Below are 25,585 nucleotides of genomic sequence, written 5' to 3' on the forward strand. Positions count from 1 at the left end.
CGCTGCTGGGGTACTGGGAGGAGACAAGATTACCTGAGAAAAGATCATCTTCATCAGGGGAGCGAGGTCGGTGACCAGGTCATAGCCTTGGTGGAAGAAGGTGTGCTCGGATTTGAGGTAAGCCAAGATCTGGGGCAACAGAGGGAGACAGGAGAGGTGAAAAACGCACCGCTGCGGAACACAAGCTACAGGCAGACCCATCAACCCGGATCTCACACATCCCAAAGGGGGAGGGTCGGGGCTGAGGGAGGGTCAGTGCTGAGGGAGGGTCGGGGCTGAGGGAGGGTCGGTGCTGAGGGAGGGTCGGGGCTGAGGGAGGGTCGGGGCTGAGGGAGGGTCGGTGCTGAGGGAGGGTCGGGGCTGAGGGAGGGTCGGTGCTGAGGGAGGGTCGGTGCTGAGGGAGGGTCAGGGCTGAGGGAGGGTCGGTGCCGCGGGAGGGTCAGGGCTAAGGGAGGGTCAGTGCTGAGGGAGGGTCGGCGCTGAGGGAGGGTCGGCGCTGAGGGAGGGTCGGCGCTGAGGGAGGGTCGGTGCTGAGGGAGGGTGAGTGCTGAGGGAGGGTCGGTGCTGAGGGAGGGTCAGTGCTGAGGGAGGGACAGTGCTGAGGGAGGGTCAGTGCTGAGGGAGGGTCGGTGCTGAGGGAGGGTCGGTGCTGAGGGAGGGTCGGTGCTGAGGGAGGGTCAGGGCTGAGGGAGGGTCGGTGCTGAGGGAGGGTCAGGGCTGAGGGAGGGTCAGGGCTGAGGGAGGGTCAGGGCTGAGGGAGGGTCGGTGCTGAGGGAGGGTCGGTGCTGAGGGAGGGTCGGTGCTGAGGGAGGGTCGGGGCTGAGGGAGGGTCGGTGCTGAGGGAGGGTCACTGCTGAGGGAGGGTCACTGCTGAGGGAGGGTCAGGGCTGAGGGAGGGTCAGTGCTGAGGGAGGGTCGGCGCTGAGGGAGGGTCGGCACTGAGGGAGGGTCAGGGCTGAGGGAGGGTCGGTGCTGAGGGAGGGTCGGTGCTGAGGGAGGGTCGGTGCTGAGGGAGGGTCGGTGCTGAGGGAGGGTCGGGGCTGAGGGAGGGTCGGGGCTGAGGGAGGGTCAGGGCTGAGGGAGGGTCGGTGCTGAGGGAGGGTCGGTGCTGAGGGAGGGTCGGGGCTGAGGGAGAGTCAGCGCTGAGGGAGGGTCGGTGCTGAGGGAGGGTCGGTGCTGAGGGAGGGTCAGTGCTGAGGGAGGGTCGGTGCTGTGGGAGGGTCGGGGCTGAGGGAGGGTCGGTGCTGAGGGAGGGTCGGGGCTGAGGGAGAGTCAGGGCTGAGGGAGGGTCAGGGCTGAGGGAGGGTCGGTGCTGAGGGAGGGTCGGTGCTGAGGGAGGGTCGGTGCTGAGGGAGGGTCGGGGCTGAGGGAGGGTCGGTGCTGAGGGAGGGTCGGTGCTGAGGGAGGGTCGGTGCTGAGGGAGGGTCGGTGCTGAGGGAGGGTCGGGGCTGAGGGAGGGTCAGCAATGAGGGAGGATCTTACTAACCGTGTTCAGGATTTTAAACTTCTTCTGGATCTCAAAAGCATTCATCTGAAAAATGCAAAAAAATTCCAATTAACACGTCACCCCCCACTCACTGTAACACACTGATATACCCCACACCCCTCACTGTAACACACTGATATATCCCACACCCCTCACTGTAACACACTGATATATCCCACACCCCTCACTGTAACACACTGATATATCCCACACCCCTCACTGTAACACACTGATATATCCCACACCCCTCACTGTAACACACTGATATACCCCACACCCCTCACTGTAACACACTGATATACCCCACACCCCTCACTGTCACACACTGATATACCCCTCACCACTCACTGTAACACACTGATATACCCCTCACCACTCACTGTAACACACTGATATATCCCACACCCCTCACTGTAACACACTGATATACCCCACACACCTCACTGTAACACACTGATATATCCCACACCCCTCACTGTAACACACTGATATACCCCTCACCACTCACTGTAACACACTGATATACCCCACACCCCTCACTGTAACACACTGATATACCCCACACCCCTCACTGTCACACACTGATATAGCCCACACCCCTCACTGTCACACACTGATATACCCCACACCCCTCACTGTAACACACTGATATATCCCACACCCCTCACTGTAACACACTGATATATCCCACACCCCTCACTGTCACACACTGATATATCCCACACCCCTCACTGTAACACACTGATATATCCCACACCCCTCACTGTAACACACTGATATATCCCACACCCCTCACTGTAACACACTGATATACCCCACACCCCTCACTGTAACACACTGATATACCCCTCACCACTCACTGTAACACACTGATATACCCCTCACCACTCACTGTAACACACTGATATACCCCACACCCCTCACTGTAACACACTGATATACCCCACACCCCTCACTGTAACACACTGATATATCCCACACCCCTCACTGTAACACACTGATATACCCCACACACCTCACTGTAACACACTGATATATCCCACACCCCTCACTGTAACACACTGATATACCCCTCACCACTCACTGTAACACACTGATATATCCCACACCCCTCACTGTAACACACTGATATATCCCACACCCCTCACTGTAACACACTGATATATCCCACACCCCTCACTGTAACACACTGATATACCCCACACCCCTCACTGTAACACACTGATATACCCCTCACCACTCACTGTAACACACTGATATACCCCTCACCACTCACTGTAACACACTGATATACCCCTCACCCCTCACTGTAACACACTGATATATCCCACACCCCTCACTGTAACACACTGATATACCCCACACCCCTCACTGTAACACACTGATATACCCCACACCCCTCACTGTAACACACTGATATATCCCACACCCCTCACTGTAACACACTGATATACCCCACACCCCTCACTGTAACACCCTGATATACCCCACACCCCTCACTGTAACACACTGATATACCCCACACCCCTCACTGTAACACACTGATATATCCCACACCCCTCACTGTAACACACTGATATACCCCACACCCCTCACTGTAACACACTGATATAGCCCACACCCCTCACTGTAACACACTGATATACCCCACACCACTCACTGTAACACACTGATATATCCCACACCCCTCACTGTAACACACTGATATACCCCACATCCCTCACTGTAACACACTGATATATCCCACACCCCTCACTGTAACACACTGATATATCCCACACCCCTCACTGTAACACACTGATATACACCACACCCCTCACTGTAACACACTGATATATCCCACACCCCTCACTGTAACACACTGATATACCCCACACCCCTCACTGTAACACACTGATATATCCCACACCCCTCACTGTAACACACTGATATACCCCACACACCCCTCACTGTAACACACTGATATACCCCACACCCCTCACTGTAACACACTGATATACCCCACACCCCTCACTGTAACACACTGATATACCCCACACCCCTCACTGTAACACACTGATATACCCCACACCCCTCACTGTAACACACTGATATACCCCACACCCCTCACTGTAACACACTGATATACCCCACACCCCTCACTGTAACACACTGATATATCCCACACCCCTCACTGTAACACACTGATATACCCCACACCCCTCACTGTAACACTCTGATATACCCCACACCCCTCACTGTAACACACTGATATATCCCACACCCCTCACTGTAACACACTGATATACCCCACACCCCTCACTGTAACACACTGATATATCCCACACCCCTCACTGTAACACACTGATATACCCCACACCCCTCACTGTAACACACTGATATATCCCACACCCCTCACTGTAACACACTGATATATCCCACACCCCTCACTGTAACACACTGATATATCCCACACCCCTCACTGTAACACACTGATATACCCCACACCCCTCACTGTAACACACTGATATATCCCTCACTGTAACACACTGATATACCCCACACCCCTCACTGTAACACACTGATATACCCCACACCCCTCACTGTCACACACTGATATACCCCACACCCCTCACTGTCACACACTGATATACCCCACACCCCTCACTGTAACACACTGATATACCCCACACCCCTCACTGTAACACACTGATATACCCCACACCCCTCACTGTAACACACTGATATACCCCACACACCCCTCACTGTAACACACTGATATACCCCACACCCCTCACTGTAACACACTGATATACCCCACACCCCTCACTGTAACACACTGATATACCCCACACCCCTCACTGTCACACACTGATATACCCCACACCCCTCACTGTCACACACTGATATACCCCACACCCCTCACTGTAACACACTGATATATCCCACACCCCTCACTGTAACACACTGATATACCCCACACCCCTCACTGTCACACACTGATATACCCCACACCCCTCACTGTAACACACTGATATACCCCACACCCCTCACTGTCACACACTGATATATCCCACACCCCTCACTGTAACACACTGATATACCCCTCACCCCTCACTGTAACACACTGATATACCCCACACCCCTCACTGTAACACACTGATATACCACACACCCCTCACTGTAACACACTGATATATCCCACACCCCTCACTGTAACACACTGATATACCCTTCACCCCTCACTGTAACACACTGATATACCCCACACACCTCACTGTAACACACTGATATATCCCACACCCCTCACTGTAACACACTGATATACCCCACACCCCTCACTGTCACACACTGATATACCCCACACCCCTCACTGTAACACACTGATATACCCCACACCCCTCACTGTAACACACTGATATACCCCACACACCTCACTGTAACACACTGATATATCCCACACCCCTCACTGTAACACACTGATATACCCCACACACCCCTCACTGTAACACACTGATATACCCCTCACCCCTCACTGTAACACACTGATATACCCCACACCCCTCACTGTCACACACTGATATACCCCACACCCCTCACTGTAACACACTGATATATCCCACACCCCTCACTGTAACACACTGATATATCCCACACCCCTCACTGTAACACACTGATATATCCCACACCCCTCACTGTAACACACTGATATATCCCACACCCCTCACTGTAACACACTCATATACCCCACACCCCTCACTGTAACACACTGATATACCCCACACCCCTCACTGTAACACACTGATATATCCCACACCCCTCACTGTAACACACTGATATATCCCACACCCCTCACTGTAACACACTGATATATCCCACACCCCTCACTGTCACACACTGATATACCCCACACCCCTCACTGTAACACACTGATATATCCCACACCCCTCACTGTAACACACTGATATATCCCACACCCCTCACTGTAACACACTGATATATCCCACACCCCTCACTGTAACACACTGATATATCCCTCACCCCTCACTGTAACACACTGATATACCCCACACCCCTCACTGTAACACACTGATATATCCCACACCCCTCACTGTAACACACTGATATATCCCACACCCCTCACTGTAACACACTGATATATCCCTCACCCCTCACTGTAACACACTGATATACCCCACACCCCTCACTGTAACAACACTGATATACCCCACACCCCTCACTGTAACACACTGATATACCCCACACCCCTCACTGTAACACACTGATATACCCCTCACCCCTCACTGTAACACACTGATATACCCCACACCCCTCACTGTAACACACTGATATACCCCACACCCCTCACTGTCACACACTGATATACCCCACACCCCTCACTGTAACACACTGATATACCCCACACCCCTCACTGTCACACACTGATATACCCCACACCCCTCACTGTAACACACTGATATACCCCACACCCCTCACTGTAACACACTGATATATCCCACATCCCTCACTGTAACACACTGATATACCCCACACCCCTCGCTGTAACACACTGATATATCCCACACCCCTCACTGTAACACACTGATATATCCCACACCCCTCACTGTAACACACTGATATATCCCACACCCCTCACTGTAACACACTGATATATCCCACACCCCTCACTGTAACACACTGATATACCCCACACCCCTCACTGTAACACACTGATATATCCCACACCCCTCACTGTAACACACTGATATATCCCACACCCCTCACTGTAACACACTGATATATCCCACACCCCTCACTGTAACACACTGATATATCCCACACCCCTCACTGTAACACACTGATATATCCCACACCCCTCACTGTAACACACTGATATATCCCACACCCCTCACTGTAACACACTGATATATCCCACATCCCTCACTGTAACACACTGATATACCCCACACCCCTCGCTGTAACACACTGATATATCCCACACCCCTCACTGTAACACACTGATATATCCCACACCCCTCACTGTAACACACTGATATATCCCACACCCCTCACTGTAACACACTGATATATCCCACACCCCTCACTGTAACACACTGATATATCCCACACCCCTCACTGTAACACACTGATATACCCCACACCCCTCACTGTTACACACTGATATATCCCACACCCCTCACTGTAACACACTGATATATCCCACACCCCTCACTGTAACACACTGATATACCCCACACCCCTCACTGTTACACACTGATATACCCCACACCCCTCACTGTAACACACTGATATACCCCACACCCCTCACTGTTACACACTGATATATCCCACACCCCTCACTGTAACACACTGATATATCCCACACCCCTCACTGTAACACACTGATATATCCCACACCCCTCACTGTAACACACTGATATATCCCACACCCCTCACTGTAACACACTGATATACCCCACACCCCTCACTGTAACACACTGATATATCCCACACCCCTCCCTGTCACACACTGATATACCCCACACCCCACACTGTAACACACTGATATACCCCACACCCCTCACTGTAACACACTGATATACCCCACACCCCTCACTGTGACACACTGATATACCCCACATCCCTCACTGTAACACACTGATATACCCCACACCCCTCACTGTAACACACTGATATATCCCACACCCCTCACTGTAACACACTGATACACCCCACACCCCTCACTGTAACACACTGATATACCCCACACCCCTCACTGTAACACACTGATATACCCCACATCCCTCACTGTAACACACTGATATACCCCACACCCCTCACTGTAACACACTGATATATCCCACACCCCTCACTGTAACACACTGATACACCCCACACCCCTCACTGTAACACACTGATATACCCCACACCCCTCACTGTAACACACTGATATACCCCACATCCCTCACTGTAACACACTGATATACCCCACACCCCTCACTGTCACACACTGATATACCCCACACCCCTCACTGTAACACACTGATATATCCCACACCCCTCACTGTAACACACTGATATACCCCACACTCCTCACTGTAACACACTGATATACCCCACACCCCTCACTGTAACACACTGATATATCCCACACCCCTCCCTGTCACACACTGATATACCCCACACTCCTCACTGTAACACACTGATATATCCCACACCCCTCCCTGTCACACACTGATATACCCCACATCCCTCACTGTAACACACTGATATACCCCACACCCCTCACTGTCACACACTGATATACCCCACACCCCTCACTGTAACACACTGATATATCCCACACCCCTCACTGTAACACACTGATATACCCCACACTCCTCACTGTAACACACTGATATACCCCACACCCCTCACTGTAACACACTGATATATCCCACACCCCTCCCTGTCACACACTGATATACCCCACACCCCTCACTGTAACACACTGATATATCCCACACCCCTCCCTGTCACACACTGATATACCCCACACCCCTCACTGTAACACACTGATATATCCCACACCCCTCACTGTCACACACTGATATATCCCACACCCCTCACTGTAACACACTGATATATCCCACACCCCTCACTGTAACACACTGATATACCCCACACCCCTCACTGTAACACACTGATATATCCCACACCCCTCCCTGTCACACACTGATATACCCCACACCCCACACTGTAACACACTGATATACCCCACACCCCTCACTGTAACACACTGATATACCCCACACCCCTCACTGTGACACACTGATATACCCCACACCCCTCACTGTAACACACTGATATACCCCACACCCCTCACTGTAACACACTGATATACCCCACACCCCTCACTGTAACGCACTGATATATCCCACACCCCTCACTGTAACACACTGATATACCCCACACCCCTCACTGTCACACACTGATATACCCCACACCCCTCACTGTAACACACTGATATACCCCACACCCCTCACAGTCACACACTGATATACCCCACACCCCTCACTGTAACACACTAATATACCCCTCACCCCTCACTGTAACACACTGATATACCCCACACCCCTCACTGTAACACACTGATATACCCCACACCCCTCACTGTAACACACTGATATACCCCACACACCTCACTGTAACACACTGATATACCCCACACACCCCTCACTGTAACACACTGATATACCCCTCACCCCTCACTGTAACACACTGATATACCCCACACCCCTCACTGTCACACACTGATATACCCCACACCCCTCACTGTAACACACTGATATATCCCACACCCCTCACTGTAACACACTGATATATCCCACACCCCTCACTGTAACACACTGATATATCCCACACCCCTCACTGTAACACACTGATATATCCCACACCCCTCACTGTAACACACTCATATACCCCACACCCCTCACTGTAACACACTGATATACCCCACACCCCTCACTGTAACACACTGATATATCCCACACCCCTCACTGTAACACACTGATATATCCCACACCCCTCACTGTAACACACTGATATATCCCACACCCCTCACTGTCACACACTGATATACCCCACACCCCTCACTGTAACACACTGATATATCCCACACCCCTCACTGTAACACACTGATATATCCCACACCCCTCACTGTAACACACTGATATATCCCTCACCCCTCACTGTAACACACTGATATACCCCACACCCCTCACTGTAACAACACTGATATACCCCACACCCCTCACTGTAACACACTGATATACCCCACACCCCTCACTGTAACACACTGATATACCCCACACCCCTCAGTGTAACACACTGATATATCCCACACCCCTCACTGTAACACACTGATATACCCCACACCCCTCACTGTAACACACTGATATATCCCACACCCCTCACTGTAACACACTGATATATCCCACACCCCTCACTGTAACACACTGATATATCCCACACCCCTCACTGTAACACACTGATATACCCCACACCCCTCACTGTAACACACTGATATATCCCTCACTGTAACACACTGATATACCCCACACCCCTCACTGTAACACACTGATATACCCCACACCCCTCACTGTCACACACTGATATACCCCACACCCCTCACTGTCACACACTGATATACCCCACACCCCTCACTGTAACACACTGATATACCCCACACCCCTCACTGTAACACACTGATATACCCCACACCCCTCACTGTAACACACTGATATACCCCACACACCCCTCACTGTAACACACTGATATACCCCACACCCCTCACTGTAACACACTGATATACCCCACACCCCTCACTGTAACACACTGATATACCCCACACCCCTCACTGTCACACACTGATATACCCCACACCCCTCACTGTCACACACTGATATACCCCACACCCCTCACTGTAACACACTGATATATCCCACACCCCTCACTGTAACACACTGATATACCCCACACCCCTCACTGTCACACACTGATATACCCCACACCCCTCACTGTAACACACTGATATACCCCACACCCCTCACTGTCACACACTGATATATCCCACACCCCTCACTGTAACACACTGATATACCCCTCACCCCTCACTGTAACACACTGATATACCCCACACCCCTCACTGTAACACACTGATATACCCCACACCCCTCACTGTAACACACTGATATACCCCACACACCTCACTGTAACACACTGATATACCCCACACACCCCTCACTGTAACACACTGATATACCCCTCACCCCTCACTGTAACACACTGATATACCCCACACCCCTCACTGTCACACACTGATATACCCCACACCCCTCACTGTAACACACTGATATATCCCACACCCCTCACTGTAACACACTGATATATCCCACACCCCTCACTGTAACACACTGATATATCCCACACCCCTCACTGTAACACACTGATATATCCCACACCCCTCACTGTAACACACTCATATACCCCACACCCCTCACTGTAACACACTGATATACCCCACACCCCTCACTGTAACACACTGATATATCCCACACCCCTCACTGTAACACACTGATATATCCCACACCCCTCACTGTAACACACTGATATATCCCACACCCCTCACTGTCACACACTGATATACCCCACACCCCTCACTGTAACACACTGATATATCCCACACCCCTCACTGTAACACACTGATATATCCCACACCCCTCACTGTAACACACTGATATATCCCACACCCCTCACTGTATCACACTGATATATCCCTCACCCCTCACTGTAACACACTGATATACCCCACACCCCTCACTGTAACAACACTGATATACCCCACACCCCTCACTGTAACACACTGATATACCCCACACCCCTCACTGTAACACACTGATATACCCCTCACCCCTCACTGTAACACACTGATATACCCCACACCCCTCACTGTAACACACTGATATACCCCACACCCCTCACTGTCACACACTGATATACCCCACACCCCTCACTGTAACACACTGATATACCCCACACCCCTCACTGTCACACACTGATATACCCCACACCCCTCACTGTAACACACTGATATACCCCACACCCCTCACTGTAACACACTGATATATCCCACATCCCTCACTGTAACACACTGATATACCCCACACCCCTCGCTGTAACACACTGATATATCCCACACCCCTCACTGTAACACACTGATATATCCCACACCCCTCACTGTAACACACTGATATATCCCACACCCCTCACTGTAACACACTGATATATCCCACACCCCTCACTGTAACACACTGATATACCCCACACCCCTCACTGTAACACACTGATATATCCCACACCCCTCACTGTAACACACTGATATATCCCACACCCCTCACTGTAACACACTGATATATCCCACACCCCTCACTGTAACACACTGATATATCCCACACCCCTCACTGTAACACACTGATATATCCCACACCCCTCACTGTAACACACTGATATATCCCACACCCCTCACTGTAACACACTGATATATCCCACATCCCTCACTGTAACACACTGATATACCCCACACCCCTCGCTGTAACACACTGATATATCCCACACCCCTCACTGTAACACACTGATATATCCCACACCCCTCACTGTAACACACTGATATATCCCACACCCCTCACTGTAACACACTGATATATCCCACACCCCTCACTGTAACACACTGATATATCCCACACCCCTCACTGTAACACACTGATATACCCCACACCCCTCACTGTAACACACTGATATATCCCACATCCCTCACTGTAACACACTGATATACCCCACACCCCTCACTGTAACACACTGATATATCCCACACCCCTCACTGTAACACACTGATATATCCCACACCCCTCACTGTAACACACTGATATACCCCACACCCCTCACTGTTACACACTGATATACCCCACACCCCTCACTGGAACACACTGATATACCCCACACCCCTCACTGTTACACACTGATATATCCCACACCCCTCACTGTAACACACTGATATACCCCACACCCCTCACTGTAACACACTGATATATCCCACACCCCTCACTGTAACACACTGATATACCCCACACCCCTCACTGTAACACACTGATATATCCCACACCCCTCACTGTAACACACTGATATACCCCACACCCCTCACTGTAACACACTGATATACCCCACACCCCTCACTGTAACACACTGATATACCCCACACCCCTCACTGTAACACACTGATATACCCCGCACCCCTCACTGTAACACACTGATATACCCCACACCCCTCACTGTAACACACTGATATACCCCACATCCCTCACTGTAACACACTGATATACCCCACACCCCTCACTGTAACACACTGATATATCCCACACCCCTCACTGTAACACACTGATACACCCCACACCCCTCACTGTAACACACTGATATACCCCACACCCCTCACTGTAACACACTGATATACCCCACATCCCTCACTGTAACACACTGATATACCCCACACCCCTCACTGTCACACACTGATATACCCCACACCCCTCACTGTAACACACTGATATATCCCACACCCCTCACTGTAACACACTGATATACCCCACACTCCTCACTGTAACACACTGATATACCCCACACCCCTCACTGTAACACACTGATATATCCCACACCCCTCCCTGTCACACACTGATATACCCCACACCCCTCACTGTAACACACTGATATATCCCACACCCCTCCCTGTCACACACTGATATACCCCACATCCCTCACTGTAACACACTGATATACCCCACACCCCTCACTGTCACACACTGATATACCCCACACCCCTCACTGTAACACACTGATATATCCCACACCCCTCACTGTAACACACTGATATACCCCACACTCCTCACTGTAACACACTGATATACCCCACACCCCTCACTGTAACACACTGATATATCCCACACCCCTCCCTGTCACACACTGATATACCCCACACCCCTCACTGTAACACACTGATATATCCCACACCCCTCCCTGTCACACACTGATATACCCCACACCCCTCACTGTAACACACTGATATATCCCACACCCCTCACTGTCACACACTGATATATCCCACACCCCTCACTGTAACACACTGATATATCCCACACCCCTCACTGTAACACACTGATATACCCCACACCCCTCACTGTAACACACTGATATATCCCACACCCCTCCCTGTCACACACTGATATACCCCACACCCCACACTGTAACACACTGATATACCCCACACCCCTCACTGTAACACACTGATATACCCCACACCCCTCACTGTGACACACTGATATACCCCACACCCCTCACTGTAACACACTGATATACCCCACACCCCTCACTGTAACACACTGATATACCCCACACCCCTCACTGTAACACACTGATATATCCCACACCCCTCACTGTAACACACTGATATACCCCACACCCCTCACTGTCACACACTGATATACCCCACACCCCTCACTGTAACACACTGATATACCCCACACCCCTCACAGTCACACACTGATATACCCCACACCCCTCACTGTAATACACTGATATACCCCTCACCCCTCACTGTAACACACTGATATACCCCACACCCCTCACTGTAACACACTGATATACCCCACACCCCTCACTGTAACACACTGATATACCCCACACACCTCACTGTAACACACTGATATACCCCACACACCCCTCACTGTAACACACTGATATACCCCTCACCCCTCACTGTAACACACTGATATACCCCACACCCCTCACTGTCACACACTGATATACCCCACACCCCTCACTGTAACACACTGATATATCCCACACCCCTCACTGTAACACACTGATATATCCCACACCCCTCACTGTAACACACTGATATATCCCACACCCCTCACTGTAACACACTGATATATCCCACACCCCTCACTGTAACACACTCATATACCCCACACCCCTCACTGTAACACACTGATATACCCCACACCCCTCACTGTAACACACTGATATATCCCACACCCCTCACTGTAACACACTGATATATCCCACACCCCTCACTGTAACACACTGATATATCCCACACCCCTCACTGTCACACACTGATATATCCCACACCCCTCACTGTAACACACTGATATATCCCACACCCCTCACTGTAACACACTGATATATCCCTCACCCCTCACTGTAACACACTGATATACCCCACACCCCTCACTGTAACAACACTGATATACCCCACACCCCTCACTGTAACACACTGATATACCCCACACCCCTCACTGTAACACACTGATATACCCCTCACCCCTCACTGTAACACACTGATATACCCCACACCCCTCACTGTAACACACTGATATACCCCACACCCCTCACTGTAACACACTGATATACCCCACACCCCTCACTGTCACACACTGATATACCCCACACCCCTCACTGTAACACACTGATATACCCCACACCCCTCACTGTCACACACTGATATACCCCACACCCCTCACTGTAACACACTGATATACCCCACACCCCTCACTGTAACACACTGATATATCCCACATCCCTCACTGTAACACACTGATATACCCCACACCCCTCGCTGTAACACACTGATATATCCCACACCCCTCACTGTAACACACTGATATATCCCACACCCCTCACTGTAACACACTGATATATCCCACACCCCTCACTGTAACACACTGATATATCCCACACCCCTCACTGTAACACACTGATATACCCCACACCCCTCACTGTAACACACTGATATATCCCACACCCCTCACTGTAACACACTGATATATCCCACACCCCTCACTGTAACACACTGATATATCCCACACCCCTCACTGTAACACACTGATATATCCCACACCCCTCACTGTAACACACTGATATATCCCACACCCCTCACTGTAACACACTGATATATCCCACATCCCTCACTGTAACACACTGATATACCCCACACCCCTCGCTGTAACACACTGATATATCCCACACCCCTCACTGTAACACACTGATATATCCCACACCCCTCACTGTAACACACTGATATATCCCACACCCCTCACTGTAACACACTGATATATCCCACACCCCTCACTGTAACACACTGATATATCCCACACCCCTCACTGTAACACACTGATATACCCCACACCCCTCACTGTAACACACTGATATATCCCACATCCCTCACTGTAACACACTGATATACCCCACACCCCTCACTGTAACACACTGATATATCCCACACCCCTCACTGTAACACACTGATATATCCCACACCCCTCACTGTAACACACTGATATACCCCACACCCCTCACTGTTACACACTGATATACCCCACACCCCTCACTGTAACACACTGATATACCCCACACCCCTCACTGTTACACACTGATATATCCCACACCCCTCACTGTAACACACTGATATACCCCACACCCCTCACTGTAACACACTGATATATCCCACACCCCTCACTGTAACACACTGATATACCCCACACCCCTCACTGTAACACACTGATATATCCCACACCCCTCACTGTAACACACTGATATACCCCACACCCCTCACTGTAACACACTGATATACCCCACACCCCTCACTGTAACACACTGATATACCCCACACCCCTCACTGTAACACACTGATATACCCCGCACCCCTCACTGTAACACACTGATATACCCCACACCCCTCACTGTAACACACTGATATACCCCACATCCCTCACTGTAACACACTGATATACCCCACACCCCTCACTGTAACACACTGATATATCCCACACCCCTCACTGTAACACACTGATACACCCCACACCCCTCACTGTAACACACTGATATACCCCACACCCCTCACTGTAACACACTGATATACCCCACATCCCTCACTGTAACACACTGATATACCCCACACCCCTCACTGTCACACACTGATATACCCCACACCCCTCACTGTAACACACTGATATATCCCACACCCCTCACTGTCACACACTGATATACCCCACACTCCTCACTGTAACACACTGATATACCCCACACCCCTCACTGTAACACACTGATATATCCCACACCCCTCCCTGTCACACACTGATATACCCCACACCCCTCACTGTAACACACTGATATATCCCACACCCCTCCCTGTCACACACTGATATCCCCCACATCCCTCACTGTAACACACTGATATACCCCACACCCCTCACTGTCACACACTGATATACCCCACACCCCTCACTGTAACACACTGATATATCCCACACCCCTCACTGTAACACACTGATATACCCCACACTCCTCACTGTAACACACTGATATACCCCACACCCCTCACTGTAACACACTGATATATCCCACACCCCTCCCTGTCACACACTGATATACCCCACACCCCTCACTGTAACACACTGATATATCCCACACCCCTCCCTGTCACACACTGATATACCCCACACCCCTCACTGTAACACACTGATATATCCCACACCCCTCACTGTCACACACTGATATATCCCACACCCCTCACTGTAACACACTGATATATCCCACACCCCTCACTGTAACACACTGATATACCCCACACCCCTCACTGTAACACACTGATATATCCCACACCCCTCCCTGTCACACACTGATATACCCCACACCCCACACTGTAACACACTGATATACCCCACACCCCTCACTGTAACACACTGATATACCCCACACCCCTCACTGTGACACACTGATATACCCCACACCCCTCACTGTAACACACTGATATACCCCACACCCCTCACTGTAACACACTGATATACCCCACACCCCTCACTGTAACACACTGATATATCCCACACCCCTCACTGTAACACACTGATATACCCCACACCCCTCACTGTCACACACTGATATACCCCACACCCCTCACTGTAACACACTGATATACCCCACACCCCTCACAGTCACACACTGATATACCCCACACCCCTCACTGTAACACACTGATATACCCCACACCCCTCACTGTAACACACTGATACACCCCACACCCCTCACTGTAACACACTGATATACCCCACACCCCTCACTGTAACACACTGATATATCCCACACCCCTCACTGTAACACACTGATATACCCCACACCCCTCACTGTAACACACTGATATACCCCACACCCCTCACTGTAACACACTGATATACACCACACCCCTCACTGTAACACACTGATATATCCCACACCCCTCACTGTAACACACTGATATACCCCACACCCCTCACTGTAACACACTGATATACCCCACACCCCTCACTGTGACACACTGATATAACCCACACCCCTCACTGTAACACACTGATATATCCCACACCCCTCACTGTAACACACTGATATATCCCACACCCCTCACTGTAACACACTGATATATCCCACACCCCTCACTGTGACACACTGATATACCCCACACCCCTCACTGTAACACACTGATATACCCCACACCCCTCACTGTAACACACTGATATACCCCACACCCCTCACTGTAACACACTGATATATCCCCACACCCCTCACTGTAACACACTGATATATCCCACACCCCTCACTGTAACACACTGATATATCCCCACACCCCTCACTGTAACACACTGATATATCCCACACCCCTCACTGTCACACACTGATATATCCGACACCCCTCACTGTAACACACTGATATATCCCACACCCCTCACTGTCACACACTGATATATCCGACACCCCTCACTGTAACACACTGATATATCCCACACCCCTGACTGTAACACACTGATATACCCCACACCCCTCACTGTAACACACTGATATATCCCACACCCCTCACTGTCACACACTGATATATCCGACACCCCTCACTGTAACACACTGATATATCCCACACCCCTCACTGTAACACACTGATATACCCCCACACCCCTCACTGTAACACACTGATATACCCCACACCCCTCACTGTCTCACACTGATATATCCCACACCCCTCACTGTAACACACTGATATACCCCACACCCCTCACTGTAACACACTGATATACCCCACACCCCTCACTGTGACACACTGATATACCCCACACCCCTCACTGTAACACACTGATATACCCCACACCCCTCACTGTAACACACTGATATACCCCACACCCCTCACTGTAACACACTGATATATCCCACACCCCTCACTGTAACACACTGATATACCCCACACCCCTCACTGTCACACACTGATATACCCCACACCCCTCACTGTAACACACTGATATACCCCACATCCCTCACAGTCACACACTGATATACCCCACACCCCTCACTGTAACACACTGATATACCCCACACCCCTCACTGTAACACACTGATATATCCCACACCCCTCACTGTAACACACTGATATACCCCACACCCCTCACTGTAACACACTGATATACCCCACACCCCTCACTGTGACACACTGATATACCACACACCCCTCACTGTAACACACTGATATACCCCACACCCCTCACTGTAACACACTGATATACCTCACACCCCTCACTGTAACACACTGATATAACCCACACCCCTCACTGTAACACACTGATATATCCCCACACCCCTCACTGTAACACACTGATATACCCCACACCCCTCACTGTAACACACTGATATACCCCACACCCCTCACTGTAACACACTGATATACCCCACACCCCTCACTGTAACACACTGATATACCCCACACCCCTCACTGTAACACACTGATATATCCCACACCCCTCACTGTAACACACTGATATATCCCACACCCCTCACTGTAACACACTGATATATCCCACACCCCTCACTGTAACACACTGATATACCCCACACCCCTCACTGTAACACACTGATATACCCCACACCCCTGACTGTAACACACTGATATATCCCACACCCCTCACTGTAATAACACTGATATATCCCACACCCCTCACTGTAACACACTGATATATCCCACACCTCTCACTGTAACACACTGATATACCCCACACCCCTCACTGTAACACACTGATATATCCCACACCCCTCACTGTCACACATTGATATATCCCTCACCCCTCACTGTAACACGCTGATATATCCCACACCCCTCACTGTAACACCCTGATATATCCCACACCCCTCACTGTAACACACTGATATACCCCACACCCCTCACTGTAACACACTGATATATCCCACACCCCTCACTGTAACAACACTGATATATCCCACACCCCTCACTGTAACACACTGATATATCCCACACCCCTCACTGTAACACACTGATATATCCCACACCCCTCACTGTAACACACTGATATATCCCACACGCCTCACTGTAACAACACTGATATATCCCACACCCCTCACTGTAACACACTGATATACACCACACCCCTCACTGTAACACACTGATATATCCCACACCCCTAACTGTAACACCCTGATATATCCCACACCCCTCACTGTAACACACTGATATATCCCACACCCCTCACTGTAACACACTGATATACCCCACACCCCTCACTGTCACACACTGATATATCCCACACCCTTCACTGTAACACACTGATATACCCCACACCCCTCACTGTAACACACTGATATACCCCACACCCCTCACTGTAACACACTGATATACCCCACACCCCTCACTGTAACACACTGATATATCCCACACCCCTCACTGTAACACACTGATATATCCCACACCCCTCACTGTAACACACTGATATATCCCACACCCCTCACTGTAACACACTGATATACCCCACACCCCTCACTGTCACACACTGATATATCCCACACCCCTCACTGTAACACACTGATATACCCCACACCCCTCACTGTAACACACTGATATACCCCACACCCCTCAGTGTAACACACTGATATAGCCCACACCCCTCACTGTAACACACTGATATAGCCCACACCCCTCACTGTAACACACTGATATACCCCACACCCCTCACTGTAACACACTGATATATCCCACACCCCTCACTGTAACACACTGATAGATCCCACACCCCTCACTGTAACACACTGATATACCCCACACCCCTCACTGTAACACACTGATATATCCCACACCCCTCACTGTAACACACTGATATACCCCACACCCCTCACTGTAACACACTGATACACCCCACACCCCTCCCTGTAACACACTGATATACCCCACACCCCTCACTGTAACACACTGATATACCCCACACCCCTCACTGTAACAGCCTGATATATCCCACACCCCTCACTGTAACACACTGATATACCCCACACCCCTCACCGTAACACATTGATATATCCCACACCCCTCACTGTGACACACTGATATACCCCACACCCCTCACTGTAACACACTGATATATCCCACACCCCTCACTGTAACACACTGATATATCCCACACCCCTCACTGTAACACACTGATATATCCCACACCCCTCACTGTGACACACTGATATACCCCACACCCCTCACTGTAACACACTGATATACCCCACACCCCTCACTGTACCACACTGATATATCCCACACCCCTCACTGTAACACACTGATATATCCCACACCCCTCACTGTAACACACTGATATACCCCACACCCCTCACTGTAACACACTGATATATCCCACACACCTCACTGTCACACATTGATATATCCCTCACCCCTCACTGTAACACCCTGATATATCCCACACCCCTCACTGTAACACCCTGATATATCCCACACCCCTCACTGTAACACACTGATATACCCCACACCCCTCACTGTAACACACTGATATACCCCACACCCCTCACTGTAACACACTGATATATCCCACACCCCTCACTGTAACAACACTGATATATCCCACACCCCTCACTGTAACACACTGATATATCCCACACCCCTCACTGTAACACACTGATATATCCCACACCCCTCACTGTAACACACTGATATATCCCACACCCCTCACTGTAACAACACTGATATATCCCACACCCCTCACTGTAACACACTGATATACACCACACCCCTCACTGTAACACACTGATATATCCCACACCCCTCACTGTAACACCCTGATATATCCCACACCCCTCACGGTAACACACTGATATACCCCACACCCCTCACTGTAACACACTGATATACCCCACACCCCTCACTGTCACACACTGATATATCCCACACCCCTCACTGTAACACACTGATATACCCCACACCCCTCACTGTAACACACTGATATACCCCACACCCCTCACTGTAACACACTGATATACCCCACACCCCTCACTGTAACACACTGATATATCCCACACCCCTCACTGTAACACACTGATATATCCCACACCCCTCACTGTAACACACTGATATATCCCACACCCCTCACTGTAACACACTGATATACCCCACACCCCTCACTGTCACACACTGATATATCCCACACCCCTCACTGTAACACACTGATATAGCCCACACCCCTCACTGTAACACACTGATATACCCCACACCCCTCACTGTAACACACTGATATAGCCCACACCCCTCACTGTAACACACTGATGTAGCCCACACCCCTCACTGTAACACACTGATATACCCCACACCCCTCACTGTAACACACTGATATATCCCACACCCCTCACTGTAACACACTGATATATCCCACACCCCTCACTGTAACACACTGATATACCCCACACCCCTCACTGTAACACACTGATATATCCCACACCCCTCACTGTAACACACTGATATACCCCACACCCCTCACTGTAACACACTGATATACCCCACACCCCTCACTGTAACACACTGATATATCCCACACCCCTCACTGTAATACACTGAGATATCCCCACACCCCTCACTGTAACACACTGATATATCCCCACACCCCTCACTGTAACACACTGATACACCCCACACCCCTCCCTGTAACACACTGATATACCCCACACCCCTCACTGTAACACACTGATATACCCCACACCCCTCACTGTAACAGCCTGATATATCCCACACCCCTCACTGTAACACACTGATATACCCCACACCCCTCACCGTAACACACTGATATATCCCACACCCCTCACTGTCACACACTGATATACCCCACACCCCTCACTGTAACACACTGATATACCCCACACCCCTCACTGTAACACACTGATATATCCCACACCCCTCACTGAAACACACTGATATATCCCACACCCCTCACTGTAACACACAGATATAACCCACACCCCTCACTGTAACACACTGATATACCCCACACCCCTCACTGTAACACACTGATATACCCCACACCCCTCACTGTAACACACTGATATACCCCACACCCCTCACTGTAACACACTGATATAACCCACACCCCTCACTGTAACACACTGATATAGCCCACACCCCTCACTGTAACACACTGATATACCCCACACCCCTCACTGTAACACACTGATATACCCCACACCCCTCACTGTAACACACTGATATACCCCACACCCCTCACTGTAACCGCCTGATATATCCCACACCCCTCACTGTAACACACTGATATACCCCACACCCCTCACTGTAACACACTGATATATCCCACACCCCTCACTGTCACACACTGATATACCCCACACCCCTCACTGTAACACACTGATATACCCCACACCCCTCACTGTAACACACTGATATATCCCACACCCCTCACTGAAACACACTGATATATCCCACACCCCTCACTGTAACACACAGATATAACCCACACCCCTCACTGTAACACACTGATATACCCCACACCCCTCAGTGTAACACACTGATATACCCCACACCCCTCACTGTAACACACTGATATACCCCACACCCCTCACTGTAACACACTGATATACCCCACACCCCTCACTGTAACACACTGATATACCCCACACCCCTCACTGTAACAACACTGATATACCCCACACCCCTCACTGTAACACACTGATATACCCCACACCCCTCACTGTAACACACTGATAGATCCCACACCCCTCACTGTAACACACTGATATATCCCACACCCCTCACTGTAACACACTGATATATCCCACACCCCTCACTGTAACACACTGATATATCCCACACCCCTCACTGTAACACACTGATACACCCCACACCCCTCACTGTAACACACTGATATACCCCACACCCCTCACTGTAACACACTGATATACCCCACACCCCTCACTGTAACACCCGGATATACACCGCACCCCTCACTGTAACACACTGATACACCCCACACCCCTCACTGTAACACACTGATATACCCCACACCCCTCACTGTAACACACTGATATACCCCACACCCCTCACTGTAACACCCGGATATACACCGCACCCCTCACTGTAACACCCGGATATACACCGCACCCCTCACTGTAACACCCGGATAAACCCCACACCCCTCACTAGAACACACTGATATACCCCACACACCTCACTGTAACACACTAATATACCCCACACCCCTCACTGTAACACACTGATATACCCCACACCCCTCACTGTAACACACTGATATATCCCCACAACCCTCACTGTAACACAGTGATATATCCCACACCCCTCACTGTCACACATTGATATATCCCTCACCCCTCACTGTAACACCCTGATATATCCCACACCCCTCACTGTAACACCCTGATATATCCCACACCCCTCACTGTAACACACTGATATACCCCACACCCCTCACTGTAACACACTGATATACCCCACACCCCTCACTGTAACACACTGATATATCCCACACCCCTCACTGTAACAACACTGATATATCCCACACCCCTCACTGTAACACACTGATATATCCCACACCCCTCACTGTAACACACTGATATATCCCACACCCCTCACTGTAACACACTGATATATCCCACACCCCTCACTGTAACAACACTGATATATCCCACACCCCTCACTGTAACACACTGATATACACCACACCCCTCACTGTAACACACTGATATATCCCACACCCCTCACTGTAACACCCTGATATATCCCACACCCCTCACTGTAACACACTGATATACCCCACACCCCTCACTGTAACACACTGATATACCCCACACCCCTCACTGTCACACACTGATATATCCCACACACCTCACTGTAACACACTGATATACCCCACACCCCTCACTGTAACACACTGATATACCCCACACCCCTCACTGTAACACACTGATATACCCCACACCCCTCACTGTAACACACTGATATATCCCACACCCCTCACTGTAACACACTGATATATCCCACACCCCTCACTGTAACACACTGATATATCCCACACCCCTCACTGTAACACACTGATATACCCCACACCCCTCACTGTCACACACTGATATATCCCACACCCCTCACTGTAACACACTGATATAGCCCACACCCCTCACTGTAACACACTGATATACCCCACACCCCTCACTGTAACACACTGATATAGCCCACACCCCTCACTGTAACACACTGATATAGCCCACACCCCTCACTGTAACACACTGATATACCCCACACCCCTCACTGTAACACACTGATATATCCCACACCCCTCACTGTAACACACTGATATATCCCACACCCCTCACTGTAACACACTGATATACCCCACACCCCTCACTGTAACACACTGATATATCCCATACCCCTCACTGTAACACACTGATATACCCCACACCCCTCACTGTAACACACTGATATACCCCACACCCCTCACTGTAACACACTGATATATCCCACACCCCTCACTGTAATACACTGAGATATCCCCACACCCCTCACTGTAACACACTGATATATCCCCACACCCCTCACTGTAACACACTGATACACCCCACACCCCTCCCTGGAACACACTGATATACCCCACACCCCTCACTGTAACACACTGATATACCCCACACCCCTCACTGTAACAGCCTGATATATCCCACACCCCTCACTGTAACACACTGATATACCCCACACCCCTCACCGTAACACACTGATATATCCCACACCCCTCACTGTCACACACTGATATACCCCACACCCCTCACTGTAACACACTGATATACCCCACACCCCTCACTGTAACATACTGATATATCCCACACCCCTCACTGAAACACACTGATATATCCCACACCCCTCACTGTAACACACAGATATAACCCACACCCCTCACTGTAACACACTGATATACCCCACACCCCTCACTGTAACACACTGATATACCCCACACCCCTCACTGTAACACACTGATATACCCCACACCCCTCACTGTAACACACTGATATAACCCACACCCCTCACTGTAACACACTGATATAGCCCACACCCCTCACTGTAACACACTGATATACCCCACACCCCTCACTGTAACACACTGATATACCCCACACCCCTCACTGTAACACACTGATATACCCCACACCCCTCACTGTAACAGCCTGATATAT

General features: G+C 50.1%; 1 protein-coding gene across 1 annotated transcript in view; it reads right to left on the reverse strand.

The window, feature by feature from the left end:
- The window catches only part of LOC122547584 (arf-GAP with coiled-coil, ANK repeat and PH domain-containing protein 2), a 126,095-nt gene that overhangs the window by 78,160 nt on the left and 22,350 nt on the right, over positions 1-25,585 (reverse strand). Inside the window, exons 3-4 of the mRNA XM_087985752.1 lie at positions 1,487-1,531; positions 34-129 (exon numbers count right to left, since the gene is read on the reverse strand). Coding sequence (XP_087841878.1) covers positions 34-129; positions 1,487-1,531 — 141 coding nt within the window. The remainder of the gene's footprint in view (positions 1-33; positions 130-1,486; positions 1,532-25,585) is intronic.

This window comes from Chiloscyllium plagiosum, unplaced genomic scaffold (genome assembly GCF_037043375.1).
Source record: "Chiloscyllium plagiosum isolate Xiang-an unplaced genomic scaffold, Cpla_swu_hap1 HiC_scaffold_217, whole genome shotgun sequence".
Taxonomy (NCBI): domain Eukaryota; kingdom Metazoa; phylum Chordata; class Chondrichthyes; order Orectolobiformes; family Hemiscylliidae; genus Chiloscyllium; species Chiloscyllium plagiosum.